The 20,818-nt window shown below is 47.9% G+C and overlaps 5 protein-coding genes across 5 annotated transcripts; 4 read left to right on the plus strand and 1 right to left on the minus strand.

Annotated features, from left to right (window-relative positions):
- Positions 1 to 5,711: 5,711 nt before the first annotated feature.
- Positions 5,712 to 6,506, plus strand: VTN00DRAFT_3302 (uncharacterized protein; the record flags this gene model as incomplete). Its single annotated transcript, XM_069429605.1, has 1 exon — positions 5,712 to 6,506. One exon carries the CDS (start codon positions 5,712 to 5,714, stop codon positions 6,504 to 6,506), a length of 795 nt encoding a protein of 264 aa, XP_069283040.1.
- A 224-nt stretch (positions 6,507 to 6,730) lies between these two features.
- On the plus strand, positions 6,731 to 7,390 carry VTN00DRAFT_3303 (uncharacterized protein; the record flags this gene model as incomplete). The annotated part of the gene is made up of 1 exon (XM_069429606.1): positions 6,731 to 7,390. The coding sequence occupies one exon, from the start codon at positions 6,731 to 6,733 to the stop codon at positions 7,388 to 7,390; it is 660 nt and encodes a 219-aa protein (XP_069283041.1).
- A 55-nt stretch (positions 7,391 to 7,445) lies between these two features.
- Positions 7,446 to 8,057, plus strand: VTN00DRAFT_3304 (uncharacterized protein; the record flags this gene model as incomplete). The annotated part of the gene is made up of 1 exon (XM_069429607.1): positions 7,446 to 8,057. One exon carries the CDS (start codon positions 7,446 to 7,448, stop codon positions 8,055 to 8,057), a length of 612 nt encoding a protein of 203 aa, XP_069283042.1.
- A 3,434-nt stretch (positions 8,058 to 11,491) lies between these two features.
- VTN00DRAFT_3305 (uncharacterized protein) lies at positions 11,492 to 13,621 on the minus strand (the record flags this gene model as incomplete). The annotated part of the gene is made up of 3 exons (XM_069429608.1): positions 11,492 to 11,803; positions 11,877 to 13,366; positions 13,426 to 13,621. 3 exons carry the CDS (start codon positions 13,619 to 13,621, stop codon positions 11,492 to 11,494), a joined length of 1,998 nt encoding a protein of 665 aa, XP_069283043.1.
- Positions 13,622 to 17,972: 4,351 nt separating this feature from the next.
- Positions 17,973 to 18,747, plus strand: VTN00DRAFT_3306 (uncharacterized protein; the record flags this gene model as incomplete). Its single annotated transcript, XM_069429609.1, has 3 exons — positions 17,973 to 18,035; positions 18,240 to 18,336; positions 18,413 to 18,747. 3 exons carry the CDS (start codon positions 17,973 to 17,975, stop codon positions 18,745 to 18,747), a joined length of 495 nt encoding a protein of 164 aa, XP_069283044.1.
- Positions 18,748 to 20,818: the final 2,071 nt, after the last annotated feature.

Below are 20,818 nucleotides of genomic sequence, written 5' to 3' on the forward strand. Positions count from 1 at the left end.
TTCTAGTAAATATCTATATATTCAACTACAAGATAGTCTAATTTAATGGTGTTGATGGCTGAAAAGCTTCAAAAAACATGGTGAGTGCGGCGAAACTGCGTCGCTCGGTTGTATGCGTCCCTTGGTTGTGGATTACGTTAGCCAAAATAGTATATGATCACGTGACCTTTGTCGTGGCTTTGCAGATAGTCTTATCTCCTGTCCTGCAGAGTATCGTTCGTCATGCTGGTCAGCACTTAGCCCGTTGGTTCATAACAGGCTCGTAGTATTAGCAGGAAGCCACTGAATCCAAATATTAGATGGAGGAGGGGCCAATTCTATTCCTTCAATATGGGCTTTGAAGTTATCCATTAGCAAGAGGACTATATGACTTCTTCTTATTGGATCTCCAATAACCTAAGGGCTCCCAGATTGAGTCCACACAGAGAATGAGGTTGTTTTGCATTGCCAATGAACCATATTGGAAGCCGGTCAGTTTTGGGTGGCGGATAGTATCGCTATATTATTATTATTATTATAATCAAGTTTAACGTCCATACCGAGCCTTCCGGCTATGACAGACCCTGATTCTTGGGCTGAAGCCCCTTTAGTCCCTAATCCCGTCTTTGACCATTCTGAACCTTTTCCTCGCCCCAAGCCGCCTGGTTGCGCAGGGCTTTTGGGCGTTTATAAGCCCTCCTTGTTGCCAGTATCAGTGTGGGTGTCGCCTGCCTGCTGCAGGCCACCCTGCCCTATTATCCTTCTCCCTCACGTTCTGCCTCCTCTAGAGCCGCCAGCCCCCATTCATCATCCTTCTGTATCCTCTCAGCTGCCCGAGCTGTTTCCCCCAAGGGGCATCCAACTGTCGTGTCTGCCAGGAACTGCAGGATCGCCTTGGTGGCCGTAGGATCTGCCAGTAGCCTTCCCTCTGGGTGACCCTCGGCTGTTGTTGGCAGAGTCACCCTAGCCTTGGTTAGGGCCCATAGTATCGCTATAAGCAGAATATCGTTATAAGGAGGTCCGTTTATAAGGAGAGTTGACTGTACTCCCTGCATTATTCAGACATTCAATGCAACTCTGACCCCAAATTAGATGACGGACTTGATGGTGGCGTCGAGACTTTTCGGGAGTGGCATGTAGATGTGGTTTATGATATACATTTGTTTAGTTCCCTACTAACTGACTATAACCACTAAGCTTCACAAAGACCCATTAGCAGCGGCCGCTCCGGAATTAGTTTGCATCTCGCTTCGCCACAGGTCCATTCATCTGATTTAAGTTGAGTTGGTTTTCAAGATATGGATTGCATTTGTGCCAGTGTTACAGCACAGCCTGGAGAGTAGCAAGGCTCATGAGGGGGAGTCTTCATATGACCACCTATGGATTGTCTACAATCCATCATCACAATCCAACTCCATTATCCAAGCCCGCGATCCACCTCTTTGATCCATATTCATGATCAATCTACATGAGCAAGCAAGCATGTATATAATGGCGCTCCTTACAGACAGATTCAAGACCTTGTGGTCAACCCACATAGCAATAGCTCATAGTGTGACGGCGTGGCAAGAAGCTATATAAGCGAGGCAATACGAAGCCATTGGCTTCGTATCCTAGTCTTTTGCCGGTAGCGCAGCGGTTGGGCTTCTAGAATGCTCCCTAGGAGCCACTCCGTGACACATAGTACATTATTGCTAGTAACAACAGCCTATTTACAAGACCCACTCTTGTTTCTGTCCTCCAGATAAACCCGACGAGCTTCGGTCTAAGATTTAGGCCTGCTGTTACGCAATCTCCCTTTTTTCCCTTCTTGCTTGACCTTTTTGCACAATCCGCAAATATGGCAGCAGCTTCGGAACGAACCATTCCGACTAACTTTACCGAGACTTTGTTGAATGTCAGCACCTAATCCTCACCGCGCCAGGAGGCTAGAGTCTTTTTAGTCCTCAGGTACACCTTGGAGTTTGCTTCGGCGTTCGGCTTTTTACAGATATTCAGAGACGGTGTATATCGACCCCGAACATAAGCATACACAGTGGCCTCACAGAAATTCAGAACGGATTTCCCAACAAGCTCTGCATATTCTGAACAGATAAGGCGATGGATCTCAGTCCTGTCGGTGGGCGGCATCTTAGGATACTTTTGGTTAAGCTTGCGCCATAAATCTTCACCGATCTTCACTCTCCTTGCCTCAAAATTGGACGTCACTTTCTCGAAGATATCACTGGGGATAAAGAGACCTATTTGCACAGAAAACTTTTTCCGAGACTTTTTGCACTATAAAGAGGGTAAGTCTTTAGTAAAGTAACAAACTGTGTCAAGCTTACATAGACAGCATATACTGCTCTTTCGGATTCCTGCGTGAGCTTGCGGCAATGCCGAGTAATGAAGACATTACCAGACGGCACAAACACGTATCCTGGGGTGGTTTGTGTTCATTGAATAGAATCTATATCAGCCAGGCTGTCGCATGAGAAATTAGATCGCCATAACAATAACCCTAAGAAACATAGTGACCAAGGTACATACAGTTTCCCCATGCCTGTTCCTGTAAACTATGCAATCTGTCGTTTTTGGAATCGCGCTCCCCCTATACGTGTGGCCAGTGTGGATGCCCATGTTGAAAACTATCATTGCTTGAATACCGAGGACGGCTCTGAACAACCTCTTGGGAAGAGGTCGAAGTAACAGTGGAAAACAAAACATCTTCCAGTTTGCTAAAGGTCGTACACTGGTAAATTCGAAATAATGTATGATGATGTGTAGATGAGCGTGTCCGGAGACGGCACTGCCTGACACATCGACTTGGAATGGTGTGGGATTGAGGAATGTCGAGAGTCACGTGCTGTTCGAGAATCTCGCAGTCAGCAGTGTTTCCGATGGTCAGCGTTTTTCTTTGATTTTACCGTTGATAAAGTCTTCTGCTGTCTTGTGCTCAGGAATTGGGTAGTAGGAGTCCTGGAGGCATCAAGAGCCTAGCTGGTGCAAGAGGCAACAGACGAACTGGAGCGAAAAAAGTTATGACAGGCAGGAGACTAGCAGAAGGTGACCAGCAGAGAGTGACCGGCAGCGTCACGGCTCAGTCAAGATGAACTAGATCATATTGGTAGCCATCTAACTAATATTCAAAGCTGGAGGGAAGAAAAAAGAAAGGAGAACTAGGAGGGCTTGTGAAGGCGTTTGATATTGAACAAAGAAACCAACCCCTTCCCCAATTAGGGAAAGCAAGTGATGCCGGTTACCTGACCACATCTCCGAGCCTCAATGTCACAGGCAGTAAGTGACTGGTAGAATCAATGACAACCTGCCAGAAAAATGCGAGAAAGCGACGGAAAGCGACTAGCTCCACAGAGTGAAGCTCGGACTAATTGGCTGCATAAGAGGAAACCTGCTGCGCAACAGGAGCCCTCACGAAAGGTGCTGTGCGGTCCGCCCAAAAACCTGGCCCTTGTATAGTCGATTCTGAAAAGAGCTTGGATCAGACTGTCGTTTTCCGGCATGAGTCTCCATGGGAGACATTATGCAAGTCTACTGAGTGTGACTTAGCCGGTTCTGTAGCTGTGGCCATTCCTCGCCTCCATCCCTCAGGGCTCCTTGCTATCAAGAAGTTTCTGAAACAGGATGCAGACAAAATTCTCCAAGTGTTTCAAGATATTCGGCGCCCAAATCTCCTTTCAGGACTGCTTCCAATACGAAGAATCTGTCTACGTTGTCTATGATCATTCACCAGTCTCACTAGATCACTTCGTTGCTTGCGATGCCTACATCAGTGAAATCGAGCTAGCAGCGGTTCTGGCCCAGGTAATTTCTTACAATAACTGATCAACAAAGCTGCTAATAGGACAGTATATTGCTTGACGGCCTCCCATACCTCACAGCAAATGGCATTGAACACCCACGCTTGAGCTGCAGCACAATCTCAGTGAGCCTACTCGCAGAGGTCAAAAATCGGTATACGACTGTTATCTGTCCGCTTTTAGGAACCTCAACTGATCCATTTTCATAACTGGTTTGGAATATTGCCATGTGCGGCGCAGAGGCTGGGTCTTCCCTGATTTTAGAGCATTGGGAGATATTACCATGGAGCTGATGCAGAAATGCGTCAGAGAAAACGACATCATCCGCATAGATGATCTGGAACGTTGGCCTTTTGATTCTAATGCCGCTGGATCTCTTTCTGCACTTATTACGGCGAGTTCCGTTGAAAAATTGAGAGAGGTAAGTCTGATACCGTTTTGAATTCTGTTTATATCTGTCAATCGAATATTACCACTATACACTAGCGGTATGTCAAGAAGCCTATGAGCCTAGTCAGCACACCCCGATCCGCGCATCTCGAAGGCCAGAATCCCTGCTGTGGAAGATATGCCCTCCTACCCAATTAGGCCTAGCCTCTCGCGTGTCTATGTTATTCCACATTCGTGTAAACAGTTAGAATCCTCTTTCAAGCAAGCAAGAAAGCTCATAATAATATCATCATCATCTCATAGAGTTCTGCCTCCTTCTCCATACCTGCAATAAAGGAACTATACCCATGATTACCTGTCAGCCGAATATTACCACTACAACCTAGTGGTATGCCAAGAAACATATTAGCCTAATCAGCACACGCAGATCTGGATCTGCAGAGGGTCATAATTGCTTAACCCCTCATTCCATGAGAATAAATAGTTAGTCAGGTAGATTCGAATAATCAGAGCTTTTGTGATAGCGCTCATGCATTGGAAATTGAGATAGATTACTATGGTAGCTAGTCATACAAAATCGAAAGCATGAGAGGAAAAGAAAGGAAAGAATTTGCAGAGCTTCGTGCAACATGAGATATATATAGGCAAGTAGGACCGGCAGTATCTCAGAGACAAAGAAATGCTCAACACCACCTACCTTACCGCCCAGATGCCTGCCGTGCCGTCACAGCTTTCATCATCATACCTTCGGATTACGAGGTTCGCGCAGTCTGACAGTACTATAGCAAAGTATCCCATTGTCTATTATGGAAGAAGGAGGCGGAACTCTATAAGATGATGATGATATTATTATTATGAGATTGCTTGCTTGCTTGAAAGAGGATTCTAACTGTTTACACGAATGTGGAATAACATAGACACGCGAGAGGCTAGGCCTAATTGGGTAGGAGGGCATATCTTCCACAGTATCATGTCACAGCGTGGTTCCTAAGGAGCATTCTAGGAGCCAAACCGCTGCACTACTGGCAAAAGACTAGGATATGAGTGACGGCGCGGCGTGGACTGACTGAGAACTGAGTAGGTAGGCGGTCAGGTAGGCGGCATGGTTCTGCACCAATCATGCCCATAATTCTTCTTTCCTCGTGCTTTGGATCTTGTAGGACTAGCTACCATAGTTAATACATTAATTGCTATGCCTGAGCGCTGTCACAACTGGATATGTCCAGGACCTGAGGGAAGGCAGTTGGAACTTCTCTGGAAGGGAAATTACATATGGCTCAATACATTTGTATTTCAGAAACCAATACCAGGAGCAGCGGGAGATCCTCAGAGAACACAACATCATCATACCTTCAGATTACTAGGTTCGCGCGGTCTGACAATACTTTATTGCATTGCTCTGTTTGGGGCCCTCCTGGGCATCGTGAACGGGTATGAGGGAAGCGGCCGAAGGGTAAGTACATATATACATATATATAACTATAGACGTGGGATACTGTTTACTAATACACGATCCCAAACGGAGTTCTGTACTGGTATGTCTACATGTTGGAAGCCGCGGCTGGTGCGGATTCCACCGTTGTGGTGGGATGCAGCAAGCAGATGTACGGGGATGCAACCAAACGATGCGATCTCAGCAGGTTGTTGCAGTATCTCTGGGTTCGAAGGGAGGGCTCGCCATCAAACACCCCCCAACCAACAGCTGAGGTTGGGAAGCTCAAAAGCGGCAAGTGGGAGACCGCGGAGATAACGAAGGTCTACGATTTGATCTACCGCGCTGGCTACACAGATGGGACCAGTCCGCAACGGCTGCTTGGCCTGGAGGACTGGTACCAAGCACGCGAATTAATCGCCCAGCCGATCCAGCGCATCGAAGCGGGCTCGAGCGAGCCGGCCAAGCCAAAAAGGTCAGACTATGACAGTGACGCCGATTACGACAAGGCGAATAACCAATACAAAAAGGATATGAAGCAATACACAACGGATAAAGCCAAAGAGGCTGCCAGAGTTGCCTATATGGTAAGAGTCGCCGACATGGAGGCCTATCGTACGAAGGATGGCACATTGCAAAGCTGGCTGGGGAAGAAAGTCGAAACCACGAGGCTGCTGACGGGGATCAATAACCCGAGAGATTTTGCCGCCCTTGACTCTAAGGCAACCCTGGAGCTGCACTCGGATGACCCTGATTTCAAGGATTATTTTGAGAAAATCTGTAAATACTACCGGAGCATGGATCCGGAATATTTCAAGGCCGTTAACACGGGCTTACGAGCCTTGGAAGGGTGTCGTTGTGACATCCCGCAAGTCGACGGATTGGAGAAGCCCAAGGGGGGCTCCTAAGAATTGGTCGGTTGTATTCTACTCTCTGTCATTCAGATATTATTATTCTTATTTTTTATTATTAGACGAGAGGATGCTGTAATGCAGATAAACACCGACTAGTCCCGGACCGCCCCTTCTTAGTTGGCGATAACCAAACTATAAAGACCCCCTCCCCCACCACCTTCACACCTGACTATTGACTACTTCCTAACTTTCCCTCCAACGATCTCTACATCCATAACATGTCCGCCCTTGACCTGTGTGATGCTGCAGCCCAATGTGCAGTAGACCGCCTCGAGCAACTCCTGGCCGCTGGGGTCGACCCAAACGCACGGCCGAATGACGCCAACCCCAGCCTGTCTGAGGTAGATGAGGACTGGGCCAGCAGCGACAAAAGCTCGCAGCCCCTGATCTTCTTTGACGCCCGCTCCGAGTGGCATGCCCTTCGCCTCGCTGCTGAAGATGGCACCTACCCAAAGAAGCCTGATATGGCCCGCATGCTGACGGCCCTGCTCCGACAAGGGGCTGACCCATACGCCCAGTTTCGTCAGCCACTTCCGCTCTACTGCGTGGTGTACCGGTTTCCTGGACATGATGCGGACGAGGAGTGTGATGATGAGGATATTGATCTCATGAAGTTGGAACGCGCGCGTCGGATGCTGGAGCAGTGTCAAAAGGAGCGACAGAGCCACGCAGGAGCCGATGATGGTAAGGAGGAGGAGGAGGATTATGACCCCTTTGATGATCATGATACTGGTGATTATGATATTGCTATGTTCTATGACGCAGAATATCCTCGCAAGTATGGTGTGCGCAGTGTCACCCATTCCATGCTAGAAGACAGCGCGTTCGTCCAGCCAGTTCTTGACTTCCTGGGTGACAATCTGGACCTGGAGTATTGAGACCCGCAGGGCCAAATGCTGTTTCTCTCTGCCTGTTGCAGCACCCTAGGCATGGATGCTGCAATTGACGGCATGTATCAAGACCTCAAGTGGTTTACGACATAACCCTTTCCCGCAACCAGACAATCCCTGGAGGCTCCTCGAGCTCCAAGGCCAGACCAAGACTACCCCAAGCACCGCTCCGACTCTTCTCCGCTACTTTGTGGATCCCGGGGCAAACATGCTGACGGTGGATAAATATGGCAAGAACGCTCTCCATCAGCTGCTGGACGGCGTCGACCGCGACAGCAGGGTCAGGCCCCCAACTATATCGGCATCGCTGCAGTACATAGCTACCCACGTCAAACGAGACGGCGAGTACAGCATTGAGTGCTATGAGGAGATTGGTGCTGAGGTCCTTGGGATGTTTGAGCAGGCGGGTGCGCGCCTGATGGAGAGGAATCAGGCCGGGAAGACCCTCCTGCACCTGGTGGCAGGGCAAAAGGCCTCCCAAGCATACTGGTTGCTGAAGCTTCTTATGTCCAAGGGACTGGATATCATGGCACGAGATCAAGAGGGAAAATCTGCGCTGGACATTGAGGAGGCGAATGAGGAAGTGTCAGACTGCACGAACCTAGTAATCCGAAGGTATGATGAAAGCTCTGATTATTCGAATCTACCTAACTAACGGACTATTTATTCTCATGGACTTAGAGGTTAAGATCTTCCGAATATTTCTTTGTTTAATGATCCCGAGACCTTTCATGAAATATGAAAGGATATAATAAAGGAAATAGGCAGTGCCGGGTATAGACAGTATGATTCCTTTATTGCAAGGATCATGACCTTCTGCAGATCCGAATCGGCGTGTGCTGACTAGGCTGATAGGTCTCTTGGCATACCACTGGGTTATAGTGGTAATATTCGGCTGACAGGAAGTATCAGACATGCTGGATGACATTTTGCCAAAATGAATACCGATTGGCAATCACTCTTTTCACTACTGAGTAGTAGTATTCGCTTTATTATATTTGGTTAAATAATCAAGTACAAATTCTATTGCGTCTCCAGTGCTGTAGGCCTGTAGATTGATAGACGAACCGTCGTAACAAGTCATTGGTTGTGTTATCTCTGCGATTAAACACCATGGGCTAATCCCACGCTACTACACTGGCGAAGATTTGAATGGACGAATCAATTGGCATCCTCGACCAATACTATCCCCTTGGCCCAGACATTGCTTTTATCATAGCCCTCCTCATCATCATTTCCATATGCTATCACGAAAGGCTGAACAGCAAGCCCAATCCGTCTCCCATCCAGTCGATGATCGTCTTCATCGAGGTGGTGCAGACGGTGCGCCACCGTCCCTTCAGAGTCGAATCTGGAAGTCTCCCAGCTGGCTGAGTGTGTGCACTCTCATGTATGTTCTTTGTGTCCAGAGAGAAGCTGATAACTCGTTGCATTGAGAAAGATCTCCTGCAGCTCCTGCGCATGTGTTTTTGTCTCTGCCTGCGGCACCACCAGAAGGGGGTGTGATCCTTCGTTATGCAGCTGTAATAATGAGCAAGCAATGAAACCAACGAGAAAACCACAGAAGGTCGCCCACAAATAAAAGATAAAAAATTTATACCGCATAGTAACAATAGAAGACAATAACTAACGCTAGGTCTAATTCCAGAAAATAACTGGACAAGAGGTACAGTATGCATTAGCCAGAGAGAAACGCCTGGGAACCCTTTGATGGGGGGATAAGGTGGGTTGACCGCTGGGAGAGGGGCGTAATGGAAGACGGTTCTACATTCGGCCCTTCATTGTTGGTAACCGAAATAAATTGCAACTCTGTCGATGGAATCTGTAGGATGGAAAATAGAGCAGCAAACGAATCACGTCAGTCGAATGGATGTCAATGGCGTGCCGTTGAAGGTGCATAATCTTCAAGAACTGTAGACCACAAAGATTACACCTCAAACCAGAGTCTTTTTGCAGAAGGTTGGAAGGTGCTTTCGCTTGATATGCTTTGAAACATTGCTGTGTGTTGCGAATTGCTTCACGCGCTTATCGAGATGCAAGTTCGGTTGTCCCAAGCAGATAAAACAGATACGTTGCCGCTTGTCTGTCATCATGGATCGAATGGCGGCCTCCAGCAGCCGATCTGACTGGAGATAGCTTTCCAGGGCTTTTACTATCCAGGGCTCTTTCATTATGATGTTCTGGCTCAGTCACGACATTTTCGCTAGCAGAACGTTTGTCCCGCGGGAGAAAGCATGTGTCCCCTTCCTCTAACAGACAGTAGACAACAACTGCATCAATAGTTTTAGTCTGTCGACCCATCTCCTCCAGTGTTGGTTGTGGTAAAGTGAGAAGACTCTCGATCAGGCGTTTCTGTGGAGCGGGTACCTTCTCGGAGTGCCGCAAGGTTTTGCTCAGGGTTTTGGCCAGCTTGACCCCAGACAGCTGCCGCTGGGTCTCCGGCATTGGCTGCTCTCGGTCATACTTTCCTTGAAGCTTGGAATCAGGGTATCTCTTGCCCGCTGTCTGGCACCAGATAACTCTTGGCTGAGCTTCTGGTACACCTCGTACTTCACAGTCTCTCGGTGCCGCGTCAGTGGAAGGCCCAGCTGTCGACAAAGCTCATCGCGCCGGCGGACCAAGTCAAGATTTTCAGGCTGCTCCGCTGCTGGTTGACAGAGGATGATTGTGTGATTGTCAGTTCCTGCGTGCGCTTCGTATCGATTGTTTGGCTCATATGCAAGCGGCCCGTATAATATCGTCCTCTGGATTGAGACCCCGGATCATGGCTGGGAGGTTTTTTATCAACTCTACGATCCAGATAGTACTTTAAGAAGGTGCGGGTGTCGGCGTGATGCATGAACAAGTTGCAGAAAGCATCACTGACTAACCCTAGGAGCCAATCGATCAGTAACATGGAGACACCCTTCTGCTGTGAGAGCGACACACCACTATTATCCAACGCCTTGCCAGCCCCATACCGCAAGTTATAGGGGCGGGGGACTTGTCGGAAGCCGATGATTGCACCCATCGACCCATCGTAAGAGGGTAGAGTAGGGAACAGCCTTGTCAGGGGAGACGCCAATTCCCTGCATTGTCCACTCTGGCTGACGGAAGTCCAAAGCGGGATCAAGCCACAATCGGAGCTCATGTATTCACCACGGATATGTGATCGCGTAAGCTGCTCCGAACACACCACCACCTTCTCACCGTCAAGGGAATCTCATCCCACGGGATGCCAAGACTGTGGGATGGGATGATACCCCCCTGGGGATCCCGAATTCCCATCCCACGGTAAGCCTACACACCCTTTTTGGAGAATGGGGGACGCCAATTGCGACGCGGGTCGATTCAGGAAAGAGGTGTATCAGTTGTACACAATGTGCTTTTAATGCGACTCACTGAAAATAGTTCTTCTGAGAGGGTTGGGGTGGGCAAGATGGCATTATCATCATGTGTTTTCATCATGCTGGTGCACAGAGGAGGAGAACCATTATACTGAAGTGTATTTACTGAAGCAAATTCTTTTTTCGCTGTGACATGGGCGAAATTTGCAGTATTTTAGCAATTAAAAGATGGAGAGAAGTTTTTTATAGAAGTTCTGACAGCAGATCTCAAATAAGGTGAGGGTCTTTTTTTGAATCATTTTGTGTTTTTTTTGTTGCAAAATTATGCAAATAATATGCGCGACGTGAGCGTATTTTGTTGATGAAAGCAACTTGTTTTTAATTGGGATATGCGTGGTGTTCAAATGCGGAAGAGTATAGCCACAAAAGGCACAACAATCTAGTAAAAAAGACACATATAGCAAAAGAGGCATGATCTCCAGGTTTTCAAGTAGAACAAATTATAAGAGAAAAATTGGGCGCAGAACCAGATGGTGCATGGCTCCAGGGAAAAGGGAAAACAAAGTAGCTCTCCTCACTACGTACAAAGAGAAAACCTGAGACATAAGCTCCATTAAGTCGGATTTCTGAAGCGAGAAGCTTGTGCTAATAGAATTATCACCCCATAATCTCCATCTGCCACAGTCTGGGAGGGCTAATCTCTTAATATCTGAGTCTGCGGGCCGTCAAGTAAACTGATATTTTGCAATAGCAACCCAAGTGATCAATTCGTCGCCCTTAACTTCAACACTGTGTCAACATGTTCGAAACGTAGTTCAGTATCTTGATCCGTAGCCAGAAGATGAGCAGTCCTCAGGATATTCTTGATCTGTCTACCATTTAGTTGCACCTCGGCCAGTTTGACAAGCTCTTCATCTGAAAACACTGCCTTATTTGCCACTCGACCGAGGAATGTCGACCAGATATGACGCCGTGATGTCACATCGAGGTCTGCATATTGAATGGAAACATGGATGCGAGACTCGAAGGCAGAGTCAATGTTCTCGACGCGATTGGTAGTAAGAAAAAGGATCCCCTGTGAGGGTATGTGTTAGTCCTTGTGTCCATCTCTTATCCAAAAATTCAATTCAATCAGGAGCGATACTAACCTCGTAATACTCAAATAGCCTCAAAAAGATGGAAACAAGCTCGTTTCTGGCCAGATCGGATGAACTGCGTGCCTCCAAGAAGACATCGGCTTCGTCAAGGAGAAGGAGAGCACCCCACTTCGGAATCATCCTTAGGAGATTCTTCAGAACCCCTTCCACCCTAGCAGCTTCGGTTCCAGAGTCCCCGGCGCTCATAACATACAGGGGAGCCTTCATAACCTCTGCGACGCTCTCTGCTGTGAGAGTCTTGCCTACTCCAGGAGGACCACTGAGTAACATGATCATACCGCGCCCTTTGCCACGGATGACATCGTCGAAATTGTCGTAGTGCTTAGCCTGAGAGTTCGCCAGAGCCAGGATAAGCTGCTTGATATTTTTCTGTTCCATAGGAAGTACTAACGAATCAAACGCCTGATTGTCCCAGACAATCTCTTTCACACCATCGAGGTAAAACTCAAGCCACCTCTTGTCTTTCAGGGAGTGGCCACGAAGGATGGGTGTTGCAAGCAAAAGCTGATCATCGTCCAAAGAGCCTAAGATGCTTGAAGACGCCGAGACCGCTTCGTTCGGGTTGAAAGTATTGAATGCTTCTGTGTCGATGATGATTCGGCTATCGACGGTGGACTTAACGGGTCTCCCCATCAAGGTGCCAAAAGCGATTCCTTGGTAGTGCTTGTAGTGGTATCCTTTGTGCTCCTCCCAAAGTCTTCCACGCACTATAAGCCGCTTCTTGATTGCAGATGCATCGGGGTGGAACCTCAGAGGGAACACTGGCAACGATGTAATTGGCAGTGTATCCTCGAATCCAGGCACAGATGAAGAATGAGACCGATAACAGAATTCGCTGCCATCAAAGTCTACGTATATAGAAGTGAGCTCATATTCCCCAGTGCGGCAATTCGTTTCACCCCTGCTGAACTTGTAAGCCCGTTCCCGGCCATCCTGAAGGCCGAAGATGATATCCCCGGGCTCGAAAATGGTCCAAATGAGATTATGAGTGATGGCACCATTGGCAATGAGGTCCTCCTTGCTGCGGATGGTATCGCGCAGTTCCTCGTCCAAAAGATTGAATAGCAGGTCAACATGCTTCCTTGTCTCCGGGTCGGGTTCATTGTCTCTGGCCATCACGAACTCAGTCCACCTGTGAACGAATGGTCTGAAGGGACTTTTGAACTCGACCTGCTCCAGGCTTGTCGTGACGCCGGGGTAGTCCTTCAGTACAACCCCGAGGACTTTCTTAATCAGCGCGCTCTGCACTACTATAGAATGAATCTGCAGGCTCTTGTGTCCATTGTAGCACTTTATATGCCGGATGATGAGGGCGTATTGTGCAGCCTCTGAACTCTCCAGAGGGTCAATTAGATCATCAGGTATTTTAGTTGACCATGACATGCGGCCTCTCGCGTCGGGTTTACTCTGGTAGAGATTCCGGACCTCGCAGAGCATCCCAGGCGAAGTATTCTTGGTAGATTTGGAAGGAGGCTTGGCATCTGGATGGAGAAGCCGTGGATTAGTCCATCTTCTTTAGGTATGATATAAGGCTCCTTACCTTCTTGTGAGAGATTGACATCTGCTGTAACTCTTGGCGGACTCTCACCGTTCCACCCAGTCTCTTGGATGAGTACACTCGGAGGACTATGCGACCAATTTGACTGGGTCTGTGGTCTCATAATCACCATGTTCCCTGATACAAGGGGTATATACTGTTCTTCATCGGCTATATGTGTTTCAGATATTTGAGGCATGGTGACTGTCAAGCTGTAAACGTTCTCTAAACTTCTCAATAAAGCGTTAGACCGGGCTACATAAGCAAAAAGAATTAACTATTGCACAGATGAAATATAGAAAATGAGACGATCGAGCGTTCATCTACCATGATTTTAAGGAGTCATTACATGAGGCTGAACTTATCGCTGCCTTCTAAGCGGCTCTCGGATTCGTCACCCTAGTCAGCCTCACTCTAGCTGACTTGCAGAGAATATGACGAGCTATCTGAGGCTCAAAGGAATACTTATGATTAGTCTGCCTTGCATAAGCCGTGAGAGCCTCGCGGCATGCGGCTGAGTACCTAGTGCTCATCAGCCCAACGAAGTAATGGTAATGCCGTCTCCTGAGCACGCGGGGGCCAATCCCGGGCGAGAAACTCGAGTATCAGACTCGAGGTCTGCACCCTTGTCAAGTAGCAGCTTCACAACCGTCTCATGCCCGTTTCTTGCGGCCAACAATAGCGCTGTCCAGCTGTTGTCATCCTTGGAGTTTGGGTCTTGTTGTCTGTTGAGTAAGGCTGTCACCGACTCCCCCCAGTCCGAAATATGCTGCGAGATGCGCTGGAACTCTTTGACTATAACCTCGTAGCTTCTAGACACCACCGTGGCCTGGCTACAGACAGATACGTTGGTCTCGCTCTCAAGAAGATCCAAAAATCAACTTCCCCCATCTTCAATCGAAGACATTCAGGCGTGGTGTCCCCAGTCTCGTGCAGCATACCTAGTCACAGAGGACGTTCGACTGTAATGTCGTCTCAAAAACTTCATTCGGTTTCAAAAGTGTTATACGACAGGTAGGTAACGCATGTTTTTGTATGGGCATTAGGGAACCATGTACTCCAGGTGCCCTCGAGATATTTCCTGTGTTGTATAGTGGACTAAGCTGATGATGTAACTTTCTTCATCAGCAAGTAACCAAGCCAGTGCATACAGAGATGTCAGCCGAATATTACCACTATATCCTAGTGGTATACCAAGAGACCTATCAGCCTATTCAGGACACGCTGATCCAGGCATCTCGAAGGTTATAACCCCTGCAATAAAGGGATCATACTGTCTATACCTGAAACCACCTATTTTCCTTTGTTATTTCACGAAAATGTCTCGGGATCATTAAACAAAGAAGTATTCGGAAGGTCTTAACCCCTAAGTGCATAAATAGTTGTCAGATAGTCAGGTAGATTCGAATAATCAGAGCTTTCATCATCATACATTCGGATTACGAGGTTCGCGCAGTCTGACAAGAGATCACCAGTCCAATCTCTTGCCAGATTGTGTGTATTAAGCGCTGAGGCATTGTCTTGTAACTGCTAGTGCATGTTATTAGTTCCAAGGTGCCCAGAGGTCTTTTAGAGTAGGTTTAATTCATATGTGAAAACAGCCTCGTTTGGTCTGCTGAAAAGATCTGCTGGAGGGTTGCAACTTCCATATTAGGCGTGAAACGCAGATCACAGCAAAGAGACATTATATTGGTCAACAGTTGAGGCTGAGCCTGATTTGTACAAGCACAGCCATGTACTCATGCACTATCTAAGCTGTCTTGCCATATCTCTCGTTTAACCCCTCTTTAGGCCACCCGCTTTGTCGCCGATCTGCTCGCTTAGGAACGCCCACCATGACCCGTCACATGGCCTCTATGAAACTGCGCGAAAGTCTGATATGTTCGATTCGATGAGCAAGATCAACATGCATGTACCTTGAGGGAAGCCGGAGAATACTATAGGTACTCCATATTTCCCACGCTAACTAAGTGGCGGTATTGGAAATTCGCTGGCCGCGTGGGAGCGCCAGTCATGCTTGAGCCCATTATTATGCATAGGGAGCCATCCCAATCGGAACCTGGAAGTTTCTGGCAGCAGGAATCTCATTCCCCGCCCTGTCACACATGGCCACAATACTGAATGTCCATACATGATCAGTATAAGGACTCTAGATAAGCTGCAGTGCAGTTCAAGCCTTTCTCTTATTGGTCTACGGAGCACAATTCTGTCAAGCACAGCCTTTTTAACCACTGCCTTAACTGACCCCAGGTGTGCAGCTGTCCTGTGCTCTCAGAAGTCCACAGCTTGATTGGAGTGGCAGCGCGCATCACACATAGCCTGATGCTTCTTGTACTGTACCAATTACATATTATACCTGATATGGAACAGATTTGTTATTTTCGCGGGTTGGGTTGGGTTGAGGCGGGGTGCTAACCCAACCCACACCCAACCCGCAAACCCAAGTCTTGGTGCCAAGATGCTAATCATTTCTAATTGTGGTTAAAGGTTATTAGGTAATACAACTGCTTTTGAAGATCTTTGAAGATCACTACTTATTTAGATAAAAACTAACCTAAGTTAGATATGATTGTTCATTATATAATCAAATTGGGTTTTGCGGGTTGGGTTAAGCTAAATCTTAACCCGCAGCGGGTCGCCAGAATTATAACCCAACCCAACCCACTTGCGGGTTGGGTTAACAAGTCTAATTGGTGGGTATCTTTTGTTAGACTGAGGGGACAAATCGACATACAGGCTGCTAGCAAAACTCTTGTTGCAGGGATTGGCTTTGCCTATGTGTCAGACTGCGCGAACCTAGTAATCCGAAGGTATGATGATGAAAGCTCTGATTATTTGAATCTACCTAACTGACTATTTATCTCATGAAATTAGGGGTCAAGACCTTCTGAATATGGATATATCAAACGATTCCGAAAGAATGATGTATCGATGCAATATAAAGGGGTATTGCAAGGGTATAATAGCCAATCTTTATTGCAGGGATTCTGGCCTTCGAGATGCCTGGATCGGCGTGTGCTGACTAGGTACATAGAGATGGCGGCGACGGTGCGGGAAGTGGTGGAGTTGGCCAGAGGCGGCCTTGGGCAGGCCGCTGATATGGTCGCTTCACCGCCCCGGATTCTCCCCGAGGTTGAGATCGCTCTGGGCTGTGGAATGCAGATTTATAGGGTCTTTATGCTGCCCATATACCTGGACATAACTACTAGGGATGTTGGAGCTCTGAATACTTCACAGTCATTGCCTGTACATGTTGGGCAGATCGACAAGGTATTATCAGGAACGTATCGCCCTCTACCTACAATTTCAACCAATAGCAGTCAATGTCTTCTTACAACTCCCATCCGAGATACAACACAGACGACCGGACAGAAGACATATCCTGGGGTTTCAACGCTGCGAAGTGTGTGAAAAAATCAGATTATTTCGTCCAGAATCATCCGTTCACGCCAGCACACTCTGCGCCAGCCGATGACCCTTTCCTAAGGCTCTCACCTCTATCAGCCGTTTCTGCCACCGACAGCCTCACATGTCTATATCGTCTCGTCACAAATTCGATCTCAGTTATTGTACAAACGACGGAAAGGAGGAAGCATTCTAGGGTCTCGATCCTATTCAGCTGTCCTCATTGCCACCCGCTCGGGATCCTACAAAAAAGCAAGCTGCGTCTGCTCACCAGAAGGAACTGCTTTATCTCATCGAAAACTTTCGGCTCACGCCTAAAGTCAGTGACACTCTGCGGCAGCATGAATTTGGCCCCCTGGGGCTGGAGGGTCTGCGCCCGGGCGCACCTGCCAGGGGCTGTGTTGATAGAGACATCCAAGGATCATGATACTCCTATATGGGGTGTATACTTGGCTGAACCCCGGTTTTACTCCCCCAAGTGTTCATCATATAACAACAACCGCCTATGTCAGGATCTTCAAATGTTTCTTTTGAATTTCTTTGAATCCCCCAACAGTAAGTTTGCACCGGTTTGGCCCCCTGTGGAGTACCGCCTGTGCATCTCGTGTAAGTGCAAGATGGGTTAATGCAAGAGCCTCCGGAATTACTAGCCAACCAATAATCTGATCAGGATTGGACCATTTCTTCTCTTGGACTGAGGTTCCCACCAGTTTTTATGACATTTCCTGAAAGATCCCAGGGTACGAAGACCTACCGCGGAGCCTCAGGTCCGGTAATAAAATGCAAGAGATCCCCCTACTGGACGCCACAAGGCCTAAGTGGGTTCGGGTGGCCCAGCCAGCCGAGAGAGTCGTAATCTATATGTACACGAGTCACACACAGTTGTGCCGAGTTGACTAGCACAAGGCTCGCTCATCCTTACGTTGTCACCAGTTGTATAATTCATGAAGCACTCCTGATTGGCGTCATTCAGCCTGACAGTGCATGGAACAGACTGATCAGTGTCTGGTAGTAGCCAGCCAAACACACAGCCCCTTAAAATACGCAAGATCCCTCTCCATCTCCTGTACTCTCTCTCTCGGGCCTCCCCTGCGGCCCTGAGCATCCCCAATCTCCAAATCATATGTACCTGTTCATCGATCGCGATGTCTTCACCTGATATCCAAGGATATGCTATTCGCCGAAACAACACTTGCAGCGAGGGCGAGGTAAAGTGTCAACAAACATGGAACACTACAGAGGCCTGCTGCCCCGAAAACTCTGTCTGTTCGAACACCGGTGAACCCAACACTATCTGCTGTCCCAATCCTTTGAACTGCACACAATCTCTCGAAGCAGAAGCCCCAACCTGTGCAGATAAAAGTTGGGATCTTTACGACCACAATGGGTCTTTCTGTTGCGAGGTCGACCAGCTTGGGTATTACATTCTAAACACCATCTGGGTTGGCTGCCTCGATGGAACCGGTGATGTAACTGGCGACTATCAAAGATTAACTGTCATTAGTTCTGGTCAGTATGATTCTACCCCATATGCCTGACGAATTTGCGAAACATCAAGTTCTGATATATGTTATATGTTTCTCAGGCACTCCATCCTCAACTCCAACATCCACATCTGCTGCGGCGTCCACATCAACATCAGCTACTACTTCGGACGGCTCATCGCATACCAATCCAGGGGCTATAGCGGGTGGTGTGGTCGGTGGTGTTGTTGGGGTAGCCGCTATTGTCACTATTCTCTTCTTTCTCATTCAATCTCGGAAGCAACAACACCAACAGGCACAACAACCTGCTCCACCGTTCTCAACCACTGTAGAGAAGTCACAACCAAAAGAGTTAGAGGGTCAAGGCAAGGCAGAATTAATGCTTGCGGATGACCATCCAGATCAACAGCATCATGAGCTACCGGCAGCCCATTGATGACGGATTTCTTTTTGATGAGAGTTTGCTATTTCCTTTTTTCTTTTTACATTTTTATTGCATATAATATCTGATGCTTGGATTATGCTTATTTGTGTCCCATGTTTGAGAACTCATTCTTTTCATATACCCAATATTTGACCGGGGCAGTGGTAACTTTGACGCCTGGTTGCAGTACTTTCATAATCATATTGTGTTATGGGATTTACCTAGCCCCTTCCATTTATTTTTACCTCTGGTTGAACTCTTTTTCCTCCAGTCCATCTGTTCAGATATCTCCCATGACAAGGAAATGACTCGATACCGCCAGCAGGATGCATATGAGTACTTCCAGTTCCTGGTCAGCAGATCCCCACGCCTCCACACCCGGCACACATGGAGTACAACACAAAGTGCGACTGCCTCTTCGATCAGGTGTTCCGCAGAATATTAGCGACGCTGGCATACTCAAACAAATGAGATATAAAAGATATTCAATACTCAGCTCAATTCATTTATTGAGGCAACATGTGATGAACATAACTTGATTGTGACAAGGCCACTTCAACTATTGACACCAAGACTAAAGTTGATTTAATAAGACTTCTCACAGCATACTCAATAGCAGCCTCACATCCAAAAACCCTCAGTTCAATGATGCAAGCAGCAGCCTTGTCGGACAAGGAGCTGTACAGGATGTCTGAACTGCTCCCTGGTGTCGCGGCGCAGCTCCTAGGGAGCATTCTAGGAGCCAAACCGCTGCGCTACCGGCAAAAGACTAGGATACAAGCCAACGGCTTCGTACTGCTCTCGCTTATATAGCTTCTTGCCGCGCCGTCACACCTGGCATGAACATTGGTGATATGGAGTTCAATGAAAGGAATATTCACGCCGGACAATGCATCTCTCAATGTGACACTTGTGTGGGTCAACACTGTTGCATTAGGCTCATAGACTTCTTGGCATACTGCTAGGTGTAACGGCGGACCTAAGACTTCTTAGGCGAAGGCTCGTTGGGTTTATCTTGAGGACAGAAAGCAAGAGAAAGAGATAGATGAATACGCCGTTACTAGCAATGTTGCTATCAAGATTGCTATTTGAGTTGACCACGGGGTCCTAATCCCCATGGTTAAGAAAGCATTGCCCGGAAATACCTATCTGGTGGATCACGACTTGTAAGGAAGCTCAAATCATATTCTTAGAATGGCTAATACTGAAATTCCTAAGCTTGAGGAGAGAAGGAAAGAAGATCTATCTGCCCGCATCAGCGCTGCCCTTATATATCTTTCTCCCCTTGCTAGCTGGAGCCTGCTGCCTATCACCCATATTATTATTATTATTATAATCCAGTTTAACGTCCATACCGAGCCTTCCGGCTATGACAGACCCCGATTCTTGGGCTGCAGCCCCTATTAGTCCCTAATCTCGTCTTTGACCATTCTGAACCTTTTCCTCGCCCCAGGCCGCCTACTTGCGTATGGCTTTTGGGCATTTATAAGCCCTCCTTGTTGCCAGTATCGGTGTGGATGTCACCTGTCTACTGCAGGCCACCCTCCCCTATTATCCTTCTCCCTCACGTTCTGCCTCCTCTATGGCCGCCAGCCCCCATTCATCATCCTTCTGTATCCTCTCAGCTGCCCGAGCTGTTTCCCCTAAGGGACATCCAACCGTCGTGTCTGCTAGGAACTGCAGGATGGCCTTGGTGGCCTTAGGATCTCCTAATAGCCTTCCCTCTGAGTGACCCTCAGCTGTTCTTGGCAAAGCCACCCTACCCTTGGTTAGGGCCCTATAGAGGGCCCTTCGCTGCTTCTGCCACTCTCTACATTCAACTAGAAGGTGGTAGACAGACTCCTTTGGGGCCTGGCACCCCTGGCATGCCTCTGAGTCTCGTACCTGGATCTTCTGCAGATAGGTCCCTATAGCTGCGTGACCAGTTTTGAGCTGGTAGTACCGACTGGCAATCTTCTTAGGGGCAGCGGCTGCTACTGAATCCTGTTTCCAGCCTGGCTGGGCCCTATATGCCCTCTGGGTGTCCAGAGTTCCGTGGCCTAGTGCTCTAGTCAGCCATTGCTGCTTACGAGCCCTATTGGTA

Source organism: Thermoascus crustaceus (genome assembly GCF_041956765.1).
Source record: "Thermoascus crustaceus strain CBS 181.67 unplaced genomic scaffold VTN00scaffold_13, whole genome shotgun sequence".
In the NCBI taxonomy this organism is placed as follows: domain Eukaryota; kingdom Fungi; phylum Ascomycota; class Eurotiomycetes; order Eurotiales; family Thermoascaceae; genus Thermoascus; species Thermoascus crustaceus.